General features: G+C 50.2%; 1 protein-coding gene and 1 non-coding gene across 3 annotated transcripts in view; one reads left to right on the top strand and one right to left on the bottom strand.

Moving 5' to 3' along the window:
- CARMIL1 (capping protein regulator and myosin 1 linker 1) overlaps window positions 1-9,717 on the bottom strand; it is a 311,314-nt gene extending 301,597 nt beyond the window's left edge. For both annotated transcript variants that reach the window (XM_047103122.1, XM_047103121.1), the window contains exons 1-2: window positions 9,590-9,717; window positions 5,218-5,315 (exon numbers count right to left, since the gene is read on the bottom strand). In XM_047103122.1, coding sequence (XP_046959078.1) covers window positions 5,218-5,315; window positions 9,590-9,629 — 138 coding nt within the window. In that variant the 5' untranslated portion in view covers window positions 9,630-9,717. The remainder of the gene's footprint in view (window positions 1-5,217; window positions 5,316-9,589) is intronic.
- Window positions 7,031-7,115, top strand: TRNAP-UGG (transfer RNA proline (anticodon UGG)). Its single transcript has one exon. It is a non-coding gene; the product is annotated as a tRNA-Pro (tRNA).
- Window positions 9,718-20,510: the final 10,793 nt, after the last annotated feature.

Raw genomic sequence — 20,510 nt, 5'->3', positions numbered from 1 at the left:
TGGAGTGGGGGGGGGCGCGGGGAGGCACAGTGGCTATGCTGTTCAACAACCTTGGTAAATGTCTAGGGAATTATCCAAAGTGGAAAAAAAAAAAAAAAAACAAGAACAAAACAACCCCCAAAAGGCATATACCACACGATTACGTATGTATAATATTTTCAAAGTAACAAAATTATAAAAACGGAGAACGCCTTAGCGGCTACCAGGGGCCACAGAAGTGCATACACGGGTGTGGCTCTGAAAGGCAATATGAGGGATCCCTGAGGTGACAGCAATGTTCTGCCCTTTGCAGCATCAGTGGCAATATCCTGAATGTGATGTCACAGCTATAATTCTGCAACAGACGACAAACTGGATGAAGGGTACCAGGGACCTGACTTCTGACAACTGTTAAAATCTACAACCATCTACAATCAATGAAAAGTTTAATTTAAAATGCATAAATTGGGGCGCCTGGGTGGCTCCGTCGGTTAAGTGTCCGACTTTGGCTCAGGTCACGATCTCACGGTTCGCGAGTTCGAGCCCCGCGTCGGGCTCTGTGCTGACCGCTCGGAGCCTGGAGCCTGCTTCGGATCCTATGTCTCCGTCTCTCTCTGCCCCTCCCCCACTCACACTCTGTCTTCCTCTCTCTCTCTCTCTCTCTCTCTCTCTCTCTCAAAAATAAACACTCAAAATTTTTAAATAAACAAATAAAAATTAAAACTACATAAATTAAAACATATTTTTAAAAGTCCAGGTATTGCAAAAATCGGGTGAAGATTCAATTAGCAAATGAGAAAATGAAATAACAGTCTAAGACAGAATGACTTCCTAATGGCATGTCCTACAGACAAGAGAGAAAGGTATTATGGCAACAGATGACACGTGCCAGCATGTGGCCTTCAGGGGACCTGCCCACCACGTAAAGAGTACAGGGCGTAAGGACCTGACTGCAGAGAGCACTCCTCAGGATGGACAGCCCGTTCCTCTGACTGCCTCAAGAGGCACCAGTTGGGCTGGTTTCCTAACCTGTGGTCCGTAGGGCCTCTGGCCCGTGGTCGGTAGGCTCTCTGGCCCGTGGTCCGTAGGGTCTCTGGCCCACGGTCCGTAGGCTCTCTGGCCCACGGTCCGTAGGCTCTCTGGCCCGTGGTCCGTAAGGCCTCTGGCCCGTGGTCGGTAGGCTCTCTGGCCCGTGGTCGGTAGGGCCTCTGGCCCGTGGTCCGTAGGGCCTCTGGCCCGTGGTCCGTAGGGCCTCTGGCCCGTGGTCCGTAGGGTCTCTGGCCCGTGGTCCGTAGGGCCTCTGGCCCGTGGTCCGTAGGCTCTCTGGCCCGTGGTCGGTAGGCTCTCTGGCCCGTGGTCGGTAGGGCCTCTGGCCCGTGGTCCGTAGGGTCTCTGGCCCGTGGTCCGTAGGGCCTCTGGCCCGTGGTCCGTAGGGTCTCTGGCCCACGGTCCGTAGGCTCTCTGGCCCGTGGTCGGTAGGCTCTCTGGCCCGTGGTCCGTAGGGTCTCTGGCCAAAGGAGTCTGAGAAAGACCACACACTTCCTCTCTTTCTCAGGCCTCTATGGCACCCACTGACGTATTAGTGGCTCTGGTAGCCGTGCAGGAAAGACACTGGTTTGTCCTTGACGCCCCAACTGCCAAGCGCATTTGACCACCAAGCGCCCTTCCTCCTGCACTCCCAGCACTTCTGCTTCCATGTGAGCAGAGCCTGCCTCAGGAATCTGGGTTCTGGTCAGCACCCCGTCCTGCTGGAAAGGGGACACAGACCGGAAACAACTCTCCCGGGCCTCCTGGCGAACAGGGAACACAACCTCTCAACAAAGGCAGTGGACACGCGGGCACCAGAAGGGGTGGCATCGTCCGGGCCACCGAGAAGACAACGTAGCACCCCTTGGCTCCTCTCCTTTGATCCCTGGTCGGGTGTGTATCACGTGCTGGGCATGGCACCAAGCAGCACTGAGACATATCCTGGTTAATCTTCAAAGCAGCCATTTACAAACAGATACTGTGAGAACACCTGTTTCATAGAGAAAGGAACTGAGCTTAACAACGTTATAAAGTGGCTGGGCTGCCGTCTGAACCAGGTGTGACTCCAGGGGCCAGGTCCTTATCCACTGAGCCCTATGCCTCCCTGGAGACAGGAGGATAAAGTTCAGGTACAGGTCATTGGAAACAGGTGGTGAGAAGAGACCTACTTAAGCGGTCCGGCTTTACCTGATATCCCCATCGCAAGGGAAGGAGTCAACTCACTGCCTGGCCGCTCTCCACCCTGTACGTGCTGCTCCAGCCGCACTCCGGATGCTTCCCTGGCATGTAAACACCTCCGGCTTCCAGGCATCGTTCTGTCCCCTTTGTCCAGAACGTGTCTCTACTCTCTTCCCTTGGCAACTCCTGCTCAGACATCAAGAGTCGTCTTAGGCTTCCACACCTTCTAGTCCGAGTCTGGGGTCCCTCTGATGTGCCGTGACGGTCCCCCCCCCCCACCCCCCACCCCGGTCATCCCGCTCCTAGCTCAAAGCACTGCCCACTGACACGTTTACCTCCCCAGCTGGACGGTGAGGCCTGGCTACGTGAAGTCCAGTACATACAATGCGTTTGGCATACCGACGTGCTCGGTAAGTCAGGAAATTACGTGCAACTCAGCCCGTCCACCAGATAAACACAAGAGTCCCGATCTTTCTGACCATTGGGCGAAAGTGTGCAATCATTCAACAAGCCAGAAGATGTTTTCTGTTTATTTTGATAATAACGGTGAAGCAGGCTTTGAGGGAGGCGGATCTGGGTTCAAACCGCGGCTCTGTCGTTAACTAGCCACACGATCTGAAGCCGCGTACGGAGCCTCTACAAATGTGAAGGGAGATGTAAAGAGTGCCCACCTCTCAGGGCTGCGACGGCTGATGCACCATGAAATATTCAGCAGAGAGCCCAGCACCTGGTCAGTGCCTGGTGAATAGCAGCCGTCACGACCACGAGAAGAAAGATCAAGATAAACCTTCTCCAGAAAACAAGCTACAGAGAACATAAAGTCTCCAACGGTGAAAAGAGGGAACTAAGGAACGTAGAACACACTCCCAGCCTTATGAGGAAGGACACTAAGAACAAGAAACAAAACTCGAGATACACTGAAGCTACGAAGCCAACTCCCTGGTTACCGATGTTAGCGGACTGACCGCCAGACAAAAGTCAGGAATGAAAACGATAAAGAGATCCCCCCCAGTGTTTTCATGTACGTAACTGAACTTCTCTAAATTCAGACACTCCAAAGTCAACCACGTCAAGGTCTGTCGCTGACCATCTTGCTCAAACTTGAATACTTCCATTAAGATTGTCAGACTCTATTTCTATTAATAATTCCTGCCCATGCATGTAAGGAACACCTAAAACAAGTCTATACCAAGCTACCAGAAAGTATTTAAGTTCCTGACTTGGGGAGATAAATGCTTACAAAGACGTGTAATTTGGCTAGAATCTTAACCAGCTTACGTTAAGATCGGGGGGGTGGTCTCCACATCAGGTACTTAATCATAACTGCTTGTAAAGGTGCCAATCTTGTCATCCTGGGCACTTAAATTTGTCTTTGAAATTTTCACTTTGTAAATCTCACTCACGGCGTGCACTCATTCTCAACATGAACGGTATCCACACCAAATAATGCCAGACCTTTGTAGCAAGGACCACTGGACGACTATCCCTCAAATCCTATAAAGGGGGATCCGTCTTGTAAAGAAGTACTTTAAACATATAAAACAACAAAGAGCAGAAACAAAATTTCTTCTCTCCACACTACCACCCCCCACAAAGTACCACTATCCTACGACATTACGTAAAATACACTCTGAGGAAATGTACTCTTTTACTCTTGTTTTTAAAGGATTTTCTTCGGTTTCTTTACATAAGCAATCTCTATACCCAACGTGGGGCTTGAACTCATGACCCCAAGGTCAAAAGCCCCATGCTCTACCACCTGAGCCAGCCAGGTGCCCCAAAAAATTACTCTTTATTAAAGCAAAATAAGTCAGAATAATGGCCCCAATCATTTCTGCTATGGGTAACTCTAATTATGCAGGTTACGTGAACACACTGGGTACCAGGGCCAAAGCCACTCAATCAAGTTTTCCCCCTTCAGCTTCTCTGCCATCCCAACTCATACACGTAGCCCACAGAGAAAGAGAAGTCACCCATCAAGAGCATAATCCTTCCATCTACAGGGAAGGTAGTCAGATATTCGAGAAGATTCTCAAGACAGATGTTATCAGGAAGACACTTCACGTTCTTTCTGTGGCAACTTCAACCAATGAAACAGAACATTAAAAGTATTCTCTTTCCAATGACACATGGTTGGGATCTGTTTTCAAATACTCCAAGAGGTGTGGGGGGAACTGTGGTCGATAAACAAGACGGGGGAAACACAAAGACACTACTGAAGCTGGATGAACACTCACAGGGTTCAACATACTAATCTCTACTTTTGCGTATGCTGGAGAATTTCCTATGATAAAAAGAGAAACAGAATATTCTCTCCGACAAAAACACAAACAACATGTATTCCCCCAAGGCTAAATCAAGGTTCCCCACAGTCTCAACCTAGAAGCCACTAGAATACCACAAAGGGCTCTTCGCTTCTCTAAAGGTACAGCCCAGTCACTGACAAGGACCTCCCCACTCTGACCAGCACACGGTCCAGTCCCCGGGTCCCCGGCAGCAACCCCACACGCTGGGGGGACCCCAAGTTCAGTCTCAGTGCCGCAAGCAGCTCCCTTCGAAATACCAAACATCCGTGTGAAACGACAGGTGTTTTCTTTCCAGTTAACAGTGACTCAGACGTCACATCTGAGAACACTTACATAGTTCAACTAACATGACACAAATTTTTTAAACGCTTCCCTAAGTCCTCACAAATAAAATCACACAATCCGCCACAGCAAAGATAACTTTAAATAAGCTTCAGTTCACATCAAACTGAGTAATTGGAAAACAGGCTGTAGAGGACCTCAATGTGGGTGACTGTGTTAATTTTAAGAAATACAATTGTCAACACTGCAATCTCGAAACTGTAAATGCCCTACTGTTCACTTTCAATGGCCACATGTTCCAATGAACCCAAGACAAAATGGCCCTCAGAACTTTTGAACTAAATGTGAATCACAGCACTTGAGTTGCCTGGAAATTAAGCAATCAAAACAACGAAGAGGAAAAACACTTTCACTTCCAAACGTTTTAAGAAACGAGAATACTTACCAGCACTTTGTTTTCAACTCTGTCTCCCTTAACTTCCAGCTTGACTTTCTTCTTCACTGCAATTTTTATCTTTCTGCCAATAACATCCTTTATGCTTTCTGAAAGGAGAGAATCGTTTCATTATAGTCTTTTATTGGTAAGAAAAAAAAGGCACTGGGGAGGAGAGAGCATTCGAAGGAGTATTTTTGTTTGTTCTTATTGTTGTTGTTTTTTAGCTTATTGTAACAAGGCTGACAGTTATCAGTCACCACGTATTTAATGAACACCTGCTATGTGCTTCATACTGGGGGCTCAGATGCTGAGCAAAGAGAAGGAACTGAGAGAGGAGGGGAGACTTCAAAATGGGCACGGTGGCAGGAAGGTCTTCCTGGGACTCCAGGGAGTACTCCAAATGGAACAGGTGCTAAATCACACTCGTTCTCTTCCCCCACCCCTCCTCTGGCCACTGATGAAGCTAGAAATCTCTTAGCAACCCGACTGTCCATCCCTATCCATCCCACGCCCTTAGGATTTTGTAGGTATTATTCCCTTTCCTGAGATGCCCTTTCCCTCCTCTCCCGGTTAGTGTACCTCAAAATATAGCAACCTCCTCTATACTCCCATAGCTCTGTATTCTACAGTATAATCGTATAGGCTTATTCATATATTCAATCCAAAATACATGTCCACAGGAATAGCTCCCGCGTGCCAAATGTTCTGTAGATCCAGGGATGGAGAGGGCCCTGCCTTCCACAGGTGCTTATGGTCTAGAGGCCGCAGACAGACGCCTCTAGAAAAATCTGCACTCGCTACCATGAGATCAAAGACAAGGAGGTTCATGAAGGTTTCAGGGAGAAGGGGACTCCTGAGCCGAATCTTGAAAGAGTAGGAAAGACACCACTGGGGCGCCTGGGTGGCTCAGTCGGTTAAGCGTCCGACTTCAGCCAGGTCAAGATCTCGCGATCTTGCGGGATCTCGCGATCTCGCGGTCCGTGAGTTCGAGCCCCGCGTCGGGCTCTGGGCTGATGGCTCGGAGCCTGGAGCCTGTTTCCGATTCTGTGTCTCCCTCTCTCTCTGCCCCTCCCCCGTTCATGCTCTGTCTCTCTCTGTCCCAAAAATAAATAAAAAACGTTGAAAAAAAAATTAAAAAAAAAAAAAAAAAAGACACCACTGGTCCAAAGCAGGGTGTCCAGGGGCGCCTGGATGGTGCAGTCGGTTAAGCATCCGACTCTGGATCTCAGCTCGAGTCAGGATCTTATGGTTCGTGGATTCGAGCCCCGCGTCGGGCTCTGTGCTGACAGCTCAGAGCCTGCAGCCTGCCTCGAGTTCTGGGTCTCCCTCTCTCTCTCTCAAAAAATAAATAAAAACATTAAAAAAAGAATTTTAAAAAAATGCAATGTATAATTCACCGAGGTGCAGTAAGAAAACAGAAGTTTTATTTATCTTTGCAATGTTTCAGTTTATGTTTTTAAATTATACATGCTGGGGGTGCCTGGGTGGCTCACTCGGGTAAGCGTCCGACTCTTGGTTTTGACTCAGGTCATGATCTGCAGTTTCATGAGTTAAAGGCCCAAGTCGGGCTCTGCACTGGCAGCAAGGACCTGCCTGGGATTCTCTCCTTCGCTCTCTGCCCCTCCCCCACTCACGCTGTCTCTCTATCTCTCTCTGTCTCTCTCTCAAAATAAATAAACTTTAAATTATACATGCTAAATGAAGTATGTATGTAGCTTAATAAATAAATGTTTGTGAAGGGGTAATCAAATATCCTTATTGGAAACCCACCACAAAAGTTTAGAGCCACCAAGTTAGATAGGAGCAAAGAAGGGGACCAGTTGCCTGGGTGGCTCAGTCGGTTGAGCTTCTGACTTGGACTCAGGTCATGATCTTGAGGTTCATGGGTTCAAGCCCCATATCAGGCTCTCTGCTGTCTGTGCAGAGCCCATCTCGGGTCCTCTGTCCCCCCTGTCTCTGCCCCTCCCCTGCTTGCACTCTCTCAAAAATAAGTAAATCTGTTTTTTAATTATTTTTTTTTAAAAAAAAGAGCAAAAAAGAGGAAGGAGGAGCTGTGCCCACAGCGAGAAGGGCAGGAAACAAGAGAAAATGCAGCTTGTTCAGGGACTGACAAGGAGGAGCTGGGATGTCAGGGAGGAAAGGGGACAAGTGGGGAACCTCTCTGCCCTGGGAGCTCTCCAGCCAGCTTTGGGTATGATCAGACTTCTTCCCCCCCCACCCCCCCACAAGAGGCCTGTAGGAGAGGAGTGTCAGAAATGGACTTCAGAACAGAAGGAGACTGGAAAGTTAGATTCCAAAAGGTCAGAAGCAACCACCTCGGAGAGGCAACACGGCCGAGGACAGTCTTCTCATCCTCGTCAGCGTTTAAATTTTTTTATGACAAGCCCGTATTTCTTTCATAATCAGAGAGATACACAGTACATTTCTTAAACACCTTCAGGGATTAGCTTAAGGGAATAAGCTGAGGTTTTCACACAGTTGCCATTTTGATTCGATGGCAATGGAAGTCTCAGCACTTGCAATGAGAGGAAAGCAGTGCTTCTTCCTAGGAATTTCCCCCGTCCCAGACGAATTGGGCCGTATACAGGCCCAGAAAAATCATACTGGGCATGTCACAAAAGTATGTGTCACTTGGTTGAAAGACATGTGAGCCGGGCAAGACTCAATAAGCACACATTCCATTTCTAGATAAGGATTAAATCAACTTTTAAAACATACCAAAGGATTTATTTTGAGAACCATCAACATAAACCAGGTATCTTATTTCCATCCCTTCCCTTCTCACTCTCTCTCTCTCTCTCTCTCTCTCTCTCTCTCTCTCGTCTAAGTAACTACCTAACCTTTTCATTACCAGGCTCAAGGACAACTAACTCACAAATCCACCAACCTCTTTAGCTGCCCTCGTCCCCTGGCCAAGGAGGCCAGCCCTCCCCCAAACTTTCTCAGGACCTCTTCAGGCATCTTCAGAGACTGTGGGCATTGGTTTTCTCCTCCCAGAGGGGTGCTGGGAAGATCTCAGCCTCCCAGAACCGGATGGGCCACTCGCTCCAGCAAAGGCAGCTGATGCTTTATCTCAGGAGCCGACTCCACAGGGTTGGGGAGAGAGGAGAGGCCAGAGTGGGGGAAGGGCCCGGTAGCTTCAGGTCCTAAGTTTGGGTAAAAAATTACGTTTGCGTTTTGAGGTTTGTTTGGTTTTTTTTTTTTTTTTTTTCTAATTCAACAAAAGCAGAAGCATCCATACAAACCTAGCAACAGCTCCTTCACATCGTTTCACCTGCTGAGTTAAGTGAGCAATGGAAAAGCACAGAAACTCCTCCAAAGTATCACGGCTAAAAGGAGTCACAGAGGGGCGAGTTTCTCAAATGCACATGAACAGGCAGGCACAACTTCCTCCTGCTGTCAGCACCCGTTAAACAGCATCCTTCCCTGCAGTGCGCCAAGGATGGTTCAGTCAGGAGCACAGGCCACAGGGGCTCAAAACGCGCAGACACACATACCTGGTGAAAACACAACACGCCACACACACACACACACACGCTTAAACGGTGGGTTTTCAAAAACACTCTGTCTCACCTCAGTTTAGTTCTGCCATTTTAACCCTCCACATAATTAAGTTAAACCCCAAGAGGTGGAACCCAGCCCAAAGCCCCCCCACCCCCTCGCCGATCAAAAAAAAAGAAAAAGAAAAAAAAAAACCACTCAAGGGACCCAAACAATAGGTCACCTTGCACAGGGCACTACACACAGGTTCCCAGGGCTCCGGGATGGGCAGAATCGGTAGGTTAACTATTATGAAAATAAGCTGGAGTCATTAACCCTGAGTTTCCCGGCCCGCGTTTGCGTCAGTCCTGTAACCCCTTCGCTGCCGCTGGGCTGGGCGAAGCCACGCCTCGCCGGGCTCGGGGCGCACCCCAGAGCAGCGCCCCCTCCCCGCGTGTGCGGGTGGCGGGGGGTGGGGGGGGTGCTCCAGTGGGGGGTGCCCGGCAGGTGCCGGAGGTGACCCCGCCGTGCGCTCGCCCCCCGCCCCGGCCCTTCCCGGACTTCCCCGAGTTTGGGGCAGTGGGCTGGTGGCCGTCAGGGGTGCTCCTCGCTTCCGGGACTCCCCAGCCCGCGCGGCCCGCCCCCGCCCCGCTTCCGCCGACCTCGACCCCCACCCCCACCGGCCGCGGCTGGGGAGGCGCCCCGGGGCTCCGGGGGCCCCCGCCGCTGCCCACGGCCGCCCTCCCCGGACTCGGCTTCCCGGGCGGCGAGACGCGAGCAAAGTTGCCGGCGCCCCGCCCAGCACGGCGGCGACCTGAGGGGGCGCCGCGACTTCGCGGGACCCGCGGGCCGGCGGCGGAGGTGAGGGGCGCGCGGCGGCCGGCGGCCGCGCCGCTCTTACCTGTCAGCTCCCCGGGGACCTCGGCGCTCTCGTCGGTCATGGTGGCCCTCCGGGCGCGGGGGCAGTGCCGGTCCCACGCCGATCCGCGGCCCCCCGCCCTCCCCGAGCCCCTCAATTTTTAGAGGCGGATGCAGCCTGCACCCGGGGGAGGCGAGAGAGCGAGGGCGGAGATGCAATTTTGCCGCGCCCCCCGCCCCTCCAGAAAGAGAGAGAGAGAGAGACAGAGTTGCAAATCCGAGGTGGGTCCGCCGCCGCCGCTACATGACGCCCCCCCGCAGCTGCCGGCGGCGGAACGGAGACCCGCGGGCTTCGGGGCGGGCGCGCGGCTGCGGCTGCGGCTGCGGCTGCGGCTCCCGGCGCCGCTCCTGCCGCCCGGCCCCGCGCCGCACCTACGGCCCTAGGTGAAGGCGGAAGGCGTGCGGAGGGGGCGGGCGGAGCGGCGCCGCGGCGGGGCCGGGGTTTCCTCGGCTCCCGCCGGGCTGGGCGGGGGCGGCTCCGGCCCTCCCCCTGCTCTCCCTCCTCCTGCTGCTCCTCCCCCGGCGCCTCTCCCTCCTCCTGCTGCTGCACCTCCTCCTCCCCCCCCCCCGCTCCTGCTCCTCCCCCTCCTCCTGCTCCTCCCCCTTTGCTCCTCCTGCTCCTGCGCCGCCTCCTCCTACCGCTCCCGCTCTTCGCCCTCCTCCTGCTCCTCCTGCTCCTGCTCCTCCCGCCTCTCCTCCACCGCCTCCGCCGGCGCTCCTCCTCACCTCGCGAGAGCCGGCCTCCGCACGCGTCCCGGGCCGGCCTCCTGCGCGGAGAGCCCGGGGGAGGAGGCCGCCGCGCGGGGCTGCGGGGCTGCGGGGCTGCGGGGCTGCGGGGCTGCGGGGCTGCGGGGCTGCGGGGCTGCGGGGCTGCGGGGCTGCGGGGCTGCGGGGCTGCGGGGCTGCGGGGCTGCGGGGCTGCGGGGCTGCGGGGCTGCGGGGCTGCGGGGCTGCGGGCGGGCGCCCCTCCCTGCGGCCTCCCTCCCCGACCGCCCCGGCCCTGCGTCTGGAGAGGGGGCGACGGAGCGGGGGGGGGGGGGGAGCGCGGGCCCGGGAGCCATCTGCTGGCTGCGCGGAAGGCGAGCCGGGGGTGCGCGGGCCCCCGGGTCCCCTGTCCCCACCTCCCGGCGGGCTCCGGAGAACGCGAGACTGCGGGTGCGCGCAGATTCCGCAGAGCCGTCTGCGCGGACAGCTTGCTCTCTGGGCCCCCTTTGCGCACTTTCCCTTCCCAGCCCTCCCTGAGCCCCGCTGTCGGTTCTTCGGCGTGATTAATTTTCTATTTCTGGTGAGCAGGAGCTAGACGAAACCTGGAAACGCTAACCATATGGGGAGAAGACACGTGTGTGTGTGTGTGTGTGTGTGTGTGTGTGTGTGTGTGTGTGTGTGTGAGAGAGAGAGAGAGAGAGAGAGAGAGCGCGCGAGGGCGCTCGGCGGGCGCCCCGTAGCGCCGTCGGCAATCTCAGCACCCTGGAATCCAGGGGGGCGCTTTGGAAAAAGCCTTTCACCTGCTGCGGAACCTCCTTTCACCCCGGGCAGAGTCGCCAAAGTCCGAGTGAGGCTGCACTGAGCTGTGATCCTACCTGACCCCTCCGACCTCTCGGGGCTCCACCCCCAGAGAGACCACTTTGGGGCCAGGAACGTTCTTGAGCCCCTCCGTAGCTGCTTTCTTTCCTGGCAGCTGGGAATGCCTCTGTCGAATCAGGCTCTGTTTTTAAAGGACAGAGAGAGGAGAGGGAGGAAAGGGAACCCCCTAGCCTTAAATCCTGCTGTGGACCTTGGGTCCGCGAGAGTAATCTGCGGCCTCTCAGCCTGGCATCACCGTGAAGCCATTTCCCAGGGCGGTCTTCGCCGGGTTTCTGAACCCCTGTCCTCCCCAAGCTGACTCTCTCCAAGGCTACTTGCTTTCCCCTTCCCCTTAAGGTTATCAGATTTGTACCTACGTTCTCGATTCCAGCCCAATGTGTACCTTCCTTGTGACGATTTTCAGGGTTTTTCAGAGCACTGTGATCCCTCCATTCAAAACCACTAGAACATATTACCTGAAACACTTTTGTAAGCCCAGCCATGCGGTGCCTTCGTTCATGGCTTGTGTATTTGTCCAGACTTGCGCTTTCACTCTTAGATTGTTCCCTGAGCTTGGGTTTGTCTGTCCAACTAGACTGTGGGCAGTTTGAGGGCAGGACTTCATCTCAGACCTTTAGACCTCCTTAACACGTTTGTGCAGAATAAGTGTTTTGTGCAAAATTGGTTTTAAAGCTTGTGGCCTCACGCTCGTTGATGTTTGTCTCAAAAGTTGGAACTTGCTCTAAGTTAGACATTGCCTTTATGCAGTATCTTTTTTATGTAATAAATGTAAATTAACATCTCAAAACTATCTTCCATTCAACTGTGTGTGCTCAAGAGGATTTTTCTGGCAGGCACCCATGGAGCTTCAGAAATAGCCCTGAAGGTTCCAAACCAGGTGGTAATTTGTGAAAATAAAGACAAAGGGTTCTCCTCCCCCGCCGGGGCCTGGGGTGGTGGAAAGAATAAAAGAAAGGCTGTGTCACAGTCCTGCAATTCCGTGTTCCTCAGCATCTTGTAAAGAAAGCTGGGATTTCAGGAAAAGAATCAGGTTTTGTTTTTCGTTTTTGTTTTTGTTTTTTCACCGCAGAAGGGTGTTGATTGGCTCCCACGTCTTTAAAGGCATGAATTCAAATGAATCTCTTATCTCGCTACTCAGAAATGACTGGCTGATTTTGGAGATCATTTACTTCTTGGGTATAATACTCAAATATGTGTCAGAACAGCAAGTGGAGAACTCCAAGGAGCCTGGTTTATAATGCTGCGTAAGCCGGCGAGCAGCAAATGTCCCCGGCCAGCTTAGAGAACGCATGTCTGATTCTGGAGTGGGTGCCTGTTGACCGAACTCTACCCGCCCCTCCCATGCTGCAAACTCAGCAAAACTGTCCTTTGACTTCTGTTATTTTAAGTTCATCCCCGCCTATACAGTCTCTATTAAGAGAAGGTTGCTGGAGCGGTGATGGGGAGGGGGACAGGCTAAATGGGTGATGGGCATTAAGGAGGGCACTTGTTGGGAGGTGCCTGGGTGGCTCAGTCGGTTGAGTGTCTGCCTCTTGGTTTTGGCTCAGGTCATGATCTCGCGGTTCATGAGATCGAGCCCCCAGTCAGGCTCTGTGCTGACAGTGTGGAGCCTGCTTGGGATTCTGTCTCTCTCTCTCTCCCTCTCTCTCTGCCCCCCCTGCTCATGCTCTCTCTCTCTCTCTCAAAATAAATAAACTTTTAAAAAGTATCTGTAAATGATAGGCTTAAAGAAACAATCCAAGGGGGTGTTGGCAGGGCGGGGTGGAGAACTAAATAGGGCTACAGATGAAACAAGTGTGCACTTGTACTGATTTTTGTTGCATCTGGGTAACAGGTACAGGGGAGCTCATTGCTCTCACTTTAATGTATGCTTGAAATTTTTTTTTTTTTTTTTTTTTTTTGGGACAGAGAGAGACAGAGCATGAACGGGGGAGGGGCAGAGAGAGAGGGAAACACAGAATCGGAAACAGGCTCCAGGCTCCGAGCCATCAGCCCAGAGCCCGACGCAGGGCTCGAACTCATGGACCGCGAGATCGTGACCTGGCTGAAGTCGGACGCTTAACCGACTGCGCCACCCAGGTGCCCCTATGCTTGAAATTTTAATAATGATCCCAGCAAATCCTTCACAGATAAGACTGAGCAAGCAAGAAGGAAAAAGCAACTCAGCCATTAATTCAGAAAATACCTCTTTAGCGTGCCATAGTCAGAGCTCACAGGTACACAGTGGTTTTCCGTATTCAGAACACCTGATCGCTTCCGTAGACCTACTATTGCCTGGATTCAAAGAAGCACTTTTGCTCATTTTAATGTTCATGAAATCCGAATGCATTTTATAATTGGTGTAGACAGTGAACATCGTGCTTCTCACACACACCCCCCCCCCCACCCACCCAACACAAGCACAAAATCTGCTCTGGAATCCATGGTGCGTCTAACAACTGATGACCTCCGACAGGTTAGAAACTGTAATGACCGTGTCTTTATCGCAACGAGGAAATAAGTTCAGGTTTGTGGGGTGACTTGCTCAAGGTCACAGAGCTTGTAAGAGTCAAAGGTCGAACCTAGAATTTGAGATTTGCAGGCCAGGGTTGGTTTCACTCCACCACTTGACCAGGCTCTTGGTCTGTGTGCCGTTGGCACTTCACAGATAGTCAGGGCTTGTCCCCACCTGCCCACAAGGTGCCCACTTTCCAGGAGGAAGGTTACGGTGACCTTTGCCCTGCAAGGAGTCTGGTGCCAGCCACATAGCAGGTCTGAATTCATTGACTCTAATAGAATTGAACAATTTTAGAAAATACTAAAAATAAATGCAAAACGTGTTAAGTGCCAGATGATGGGTCCAGTAAAGTGCCATAGAACTTCATAGAGGTGAGGGGGGGGGGGGAGGAGAGCCCTACAGGGAGGAGAGGAGCCTCGGCAAATTCAACAAATGTGAGCTGAGCACTTTCTGTTTGTCAGAGGATATAATGGTGAATTATGTGGGTGCTTCGTGGAGCCCTCATGAAGCCTGGCCACTTGGATCAGTGGATCGATCCAGGTCAGCGAGGGAAGCGACTTCACTGGGGTGATATCAAGGGCAGGGATCGGTAGGAACATCTCAGGAGATGGCTAGCGGAGAGCCAGGGAAGTAGCAACCAGCAGACGGAACTAGCCGGAGACCAGAAAGCGAGAAGACGTGATAAAATAATATTTCAAGCAAGGGGCGAGGGTAAACAGTGTCCTGTGCTGTGAACAGTCCAGTGTGATAAGGGATAACGCGTATTACCTGAATTTAGCAGTAGGGGAAGAATTGTTTTCTTTGGAGAGATCGATTTCAGTAAACTAATGAGGGAAGAAGATCAATGACGGCAGGCTGAAGAATGAGTAAGAATCGGTAAAGAAGGGGTAAGCAGGATGCAGGGAACTCCAGAACTGGGGTAGCCAGAAGGCTAGAGAGGGGACTTTCTGTGGAACACAAGAGGATTTAACTCTTGTGTTTATAGACTGCTGCTTCTTCCCAGCGCAGTGGAAGAGAAGCAAACCAAACAAACAAACATGGGTCCTTAATGTAAACTGTGGACTTTGGTTAATCATACGGTATCGATATTGGCTCGTCTGTTGGAGCAAATGTACCAAACTAATGTGAGATGTTAACAGTAGGGGAAATTACGTGGGTGGAGAGTGAGGGGGTGTGAGAGAATAGAAAATGTGTAAGTTGGTCTCTCCCCCCAGTTCCTGGCACTAAACTCCTAGAACTCCAGCGATTTCCTAGAGTGATAAGTGATAAGAAGCCAGGAGAATCTATTGTTCTACTATTTGGCCTTTGACCCTGTCCGTCAGGCAGAGCTCCTAAAACCCTCATAAATTCCTAAGTGATAAGAACGCCAGGAGCATCTCTTGTTCTAATGAGGCGACTCTGGGCAGGTTCCTGGTGGCTCCTTGATGGGGCCGGTCACCTGAAAGACAGCCATGTTTAGAAGCCTGGACTTTCCAGTCTCACCCCAACCCCATCCTCCAGAGAAGGAAGAGGGGCTGGAAAGGGAGTTAATCATTGATCATGCTTACGTGAGGAAGCCTCCATAAAATATCAGTAGTATGGAGTTTGGAACATAGCCACACCAGGAGGGGGACGCGCCCCAACTCCACAGAGACGGAAGGTCCTGTTCCCTGGAGCCTCCCAGACCCCACCTGTATCTCTTCACCTGTATGTGCGCCCGTGTCCTTTATCACACCCTTTAATAAACTAGTGAATGTAAGTGTTTCTGTGACAGCTCTGTGAGATGCTCTGGCAAATTCATTGAACACGAGAAGGGGATCATGGGAATCTCTGATTTGTAGCCAAACTAGACAGCAGTCATAGGTAACGTGGGAACCTACTAGTGATTGGCATCCGAAGTGGGACGGGAATCGTCTTAAGGGCCTGAGCCCTTAACCTGTGGGATCCAAACGATCTCCAGGTAGACAGGTCAGAATTGAATTACACTGTAGGACATCCAGGAATTGCTTGCTGTAGGGAGAATCCTATGCATTCGGTGACCGGTGGTGTCAGAAGTGAAATGTCCCTGTAAAAATAAGAAAGACCCAGTAGAGAAGAACCGGGTTTTTCCCTTGCACAAAAAGAGGAAAGCCATTTTTTTTTTCCTTCACAGGGAGTATATGGGAACTCTGTACTTTCTAGTCAGTTTTTCTGCAAATCTAAAACCGCTCTTAAAAATAGTCTCTGAATTTACGTAAAAATGCATAAAACCCCAAGGACAAAGAAATAAGAGTTGGTAGCAAATAAGAACGTTCAACATTTTGCAAAGTGGGGAAGCCAATGGGGGAATGGTAACTGACTTAACAGACCAAAGAAAGATAAATTCTAAACCAGCAGAGAGAAAGCAAATAAAAAGCAAGGTAATATCTATAGCAGACCCCGAGAAAAATCTCAGGAACCAGAAACAAATTATGTGTGCATGCAGAAACTGCAGAATGAGAAAGCAAGAAAAACCAGGAGGGTTGATACTCAACACTCAGATTCCCTCCTCCAAACTCACACAGCAGGTCAACTACCACCCCCACCAACCCCTCCAGCTGCCCAAGACTGGAGGCTCGCTCTTTGGAGAGTGAAACAAAAGGATTGTCTTAGGGTGTCTGGGTGGCTCAGTTGGTTGAGCGTCCAGCTCTTGGTTTCCGCTCAGGTCATGATTTCATGGTCGGTGGGTTCAAGCCCCATGTTTCACTTCACCCTGATGGTGTAGAGCCTGCTTGGGATTCTCCCTCTCCCTCTCCCTCTCTCTCCCTCTCAAAATAAATAAATAAACTTAAAAAAAAAAAAAAGAACTGAGTCTTGGGACAGTGGAGGGTAAAAGTGAAAAGTCATACCATACTGAAAAGAGGGAAACTTAGAGAAAATCTACTTCCTAAGTCTAGTAGCAGCAAGGCTTATAATTTCAGACAGAAGATTGGAGAATTTGTCGCCTACGTTATTGACGATCTTTACAAGAAACCGCCGTGCATTACTGATACGTGGGGATTTGCCAATGAAAAAGTCGGGTTCCCATCCATCACCCTAAATTGAGCACCATCAGCCCTGCTCGTCCATGCAGAGCTTCAGATCAGTTTTGTCACGCTTCATTGTTGACTATGGACACCCAAGGAACACTGATATGTGGGGAAAGCCTCTACCACAAAGGCAAGAGACCCCAACAAACGAAGGGTGCGTGGACAGGAGAAAACTTAAGGATCTATAGTGAAGGAAGTTTTGCGTCTGGTTGGCGTGGAAAAACAAGGATTGGTCCTTCCTTCTCATCAAAAACTAGAACATTGTACAAAATATAAGAAACGAGTATTTTTCAGATATCGGGCATCAGATAGGACAGGCGTGATATCCTAGAAAGAAAGGAAACAAAGAAAGAGAGCTCTACGATTGCCCGTTATCTGCCTGGGAATAACTGGATGGCAGGTGCAAAGAGGGGCATCCTGTGCAGAGTCTGGCGAAGATGAAGTTTAGAGAGGCAGAGGCAGCGGATGTTGGAAGGTAGAACTCTAAGGAGGGGGAAGTTGGATTGAAGAAGGCTCCAGAAATCCACAGAGGGGATCCCTCAAGACTTGGCTGAGCCCTAGGTCAGACTCACATCCGGTGAAGCTCTACAAGGCCAGGTGATAGACAATGGGGGGTGTTCAAACCCAGCTTCGCCTAGGCCTCACACAACACAAAGTGGTATTTGAGCTCTCAGACCAGTTAAAATGGGGGAGCTGAGTGTTCTCATCCCAGACATTCAGTGAAGACTTTAAGAGGCTATTAGAAAAAAAAAAAAAAAAAAAGGAAGCCCAGAGTAAGTAGAAGGAAGGAAATCACACAGATTGGAGCAGAAATCATTGAAATCGAAAATGGACAAATAATTTTTAAAAGTTGATAAAACCTAATCACCATAGATATGGTAGTTAAAACCGTATTAGATACCACCACATCCACTAGAATGGCTAAAATAAAAAGGCTTAGGGGCGGCTGAAGGCTCAGTCCATTAAGCATCCGACTTCAGTTCAGGTCATGATCTCAAGGCTTGTGAGTTCGAGCCCCGTGTAAGGCTCTGTGCTGACAGCTCGGAGCTTGGAGCCTGCTTCAGATTCTGTGTCTCCCTCTCTCTCTCTTTCTCTCTCTCTCTCTCTGCCCCTCCCCTGCTTACACTCTGTCTCTCAAAATAAACAAACAAACAAACAAACACTAAAAAAAAAAAAGGCGGACAATACTGTTAGTGAAGATACAAAGTAACTAAACGCTGATAGGTTGTTGGTAGGAATGTAAAATTATACAATCACTTTGGAAAATACTTGGGCAGTTTCTTACAAAGCTAACCATATGCTGGATATACAACCCTGCAACTCCTCTACGTTCACCTAAGTTGAAATGAAGATATATGTCCACGCAAACACTTACACAAGAATGTTTATAGCAGGAGCGCCTGGGTGTCTCGGTCAGTTAAGCGTCTGACTCTTGATCTCAGCTCAGGTGTTGACCTCAGGGTCATGAGTTCAAGCCCCTGGCGGGCTGTGCACTGGGCGTGAAGCCTACTTTAACAAAAAAGAATGTTCTTCTTACAAAAAGAAAGCTGTTTGTAGCAGCTTTATTCATAACAGCCCCAAACTGAAATAAGACAAAAGGTATACAACAGAATAGACAAATGTAGCCTATTGACACAGAGGAAGAGTGCTCAGAATAGGAAGCAGTGAGCTCATGTTACGTGCAGAAAGGGAAGAATGGATCTCAAAAACGTTAGGCTGAGCAGCGTAATTACAACACGAACACACAAGAGTAGAGGCTGACCGACGCCGTTCATGTAAAACTCTGGGAAAGGCAAAACTGATCTACGGCGACAGAAAGCAGATCGGCTGCTACCTGGGGCCTGGGGCTGGCGGGTGTTTGGGAAGAAGCACAGAGAACAATTTGTACTGATGAGAGCGTTCAATACCTCGACTGTGGCTGAAGGAACAGAGTGTATGTACTTGTCAAACTTCATTGAACCGCACGCCTAAAACGGATGCACGTTACTGTGGGGAGTTTATGGCACGATAAGGTTGATTTTAAAAATCTATAATTATACCATCAGGCAGATAAAAAAAAAAAACAATCATTGTATCCGTGAAAACTTAAGAATCCCTGGGGATTCTATCTTAGAAATCAGAGAAGACAGAAGAGCTCTCAGAGTTTTAAAATATATTATTAGGAATTTTCATTTCTAGAGACTCTTGAGAAGAATCTGATTCCAAGCACACTCAGGATGTTGACAGAATTTAATTCTTTCTAGGACCAAGGTCTCCATTTCTGGGGAAATAGCTGTCAGCCACGCCTCATTCTCAGCTCCTAGAGGCTGTTCTCATTTCTTAGCACATGGCCCCCTCCATTTCAGGGCCAGCAAAAGTCTCCCTTGCATCAAATCCCTTTCATGTTTCAAGTCCCCTTTGCCTTTAAGAGTTCACCCAGTTAGGTCAGGCCCACCAAGTACAGTCTCCCTTTCTTAAAGTCAACTATGCTGTGTAACATAACCCAATCGTGGTAGTGATGTGGCATCGGATTCACGGGTGGTTCCACACACCACAGGAGGGAGTAGACGAGGCAGGGGTCATTGGGGCTGATGCTAGAATTCTGCTACCCTAATAAAGTGGGCATAAAACTTAGAGAGAAATAATTAAGAGGGAATTTCAGCAAATTATTGTGTCGTGGTTGCTGACAAAAACACTTGTTTTTGTCTTATTTTGTTTTGCTTTGCTTTGCTTTACTGAACTTCAGGGTATGTGTGTGTGTTTTTAGCATAATGATACATCACAAAATCAAGTAAGGATACCAAACTTTTTATTAATGAATGTAAGTAGTTTTCACACTCTTCTTCTTTTTGATTAATATCTATGCACTCAGGATTAACCTTTATTTTGCTTATCACATCTGGAACCTGATACTGGAAACCGTTTCAAGAAGGGGCCTCGACGTGGGGCACCTGGGTGGCTCAGTCGGTTAAGCAGCCGACTTCGGCTCAGGTCATGATCCCGCCGTCTATGAGTTCGAGCCCCCCGCATCGGGCTCTGTGCGGACAGCTCAGATCCTGGAGCCTGTTTCAGATTCTGTGTCTCTGGTTCTCTCTGCCCCTCCCCTGCTCATACTCTGTCTCTGTCAAAAATAAATAAACATTAGGGGCGCCTGGGTGGCTCAGTTAAGCGTCCGACTTCAGCTCAGGTCACGATCTCACGGTCTGTGAGTTCGAGCCCCGAGTCGGGCTCTGGGCTGATGGCTCAGAGCCTGGAGCCTGCGTCCGATTCTGTGTCTCCCTCTCTCTCTGTCCCTCCCCCGTTCATGCTCTGTCTCTCTCTGTCTCAAAAATAAATAAACGTTAAAAAAATTATAAAAAAATAAATAAACATTAAAAAAAAAAGGGGGGGCCTTGACCCGGGAGTTAGGAATAAGTTAAGTCAAAAGAGAAGATAGCAGTTCATGAAATTGTTTCAAATTCTCTAATTTAAGACTCTACCGACCAAGATGTCCTTCAGGACATGAACGGATACATAAAGTGTGGTCCATCCGCACAATGGAAGGTTATTCAGGGCTAAAAAGAAGTGAGCCTTCAAACCGTGAAAAGACGTGGAGGGACCTTCAATGCATATTGCTAAGTGAAGAGGGCCAATTTGAAAAGGTGACATTGACATACTGTGTGATTTCAATTCTGTAACATTCTGGAAGAGGCAAAACTGTGGAGACGGTAAAAGGATCGGTGGCTTCCAGGGACCGGAGGGGCGAGGGGAGTGGCCAGGTGGAGCACAGAGGATTTTTAGGCCAATAAAACTACTCTGTGGGGTAGTAGAATGGCAGA

This window comes from Lynx rufus, unplaced genomic scaffold (assembly GCF_022079265.1).
Source record: "Lynx rufus isolate CCGP_SWC_20201006 ecotype Redwood Valley unplaced genomic scaffold, mLynRuf1.p SCAF_6, whole genome shotgun sequence".
Classification (NCBI taxonomy): Eukaryota; Metazoa; Chordata; class Mammalia; order Carnivora; family Felidae; genus Lynx; species Lynx rufus.
Note: the sequence above shows the minus strand (reverse complement) of the source record. Positions and strands in the feature narration are given on the sequence as shown.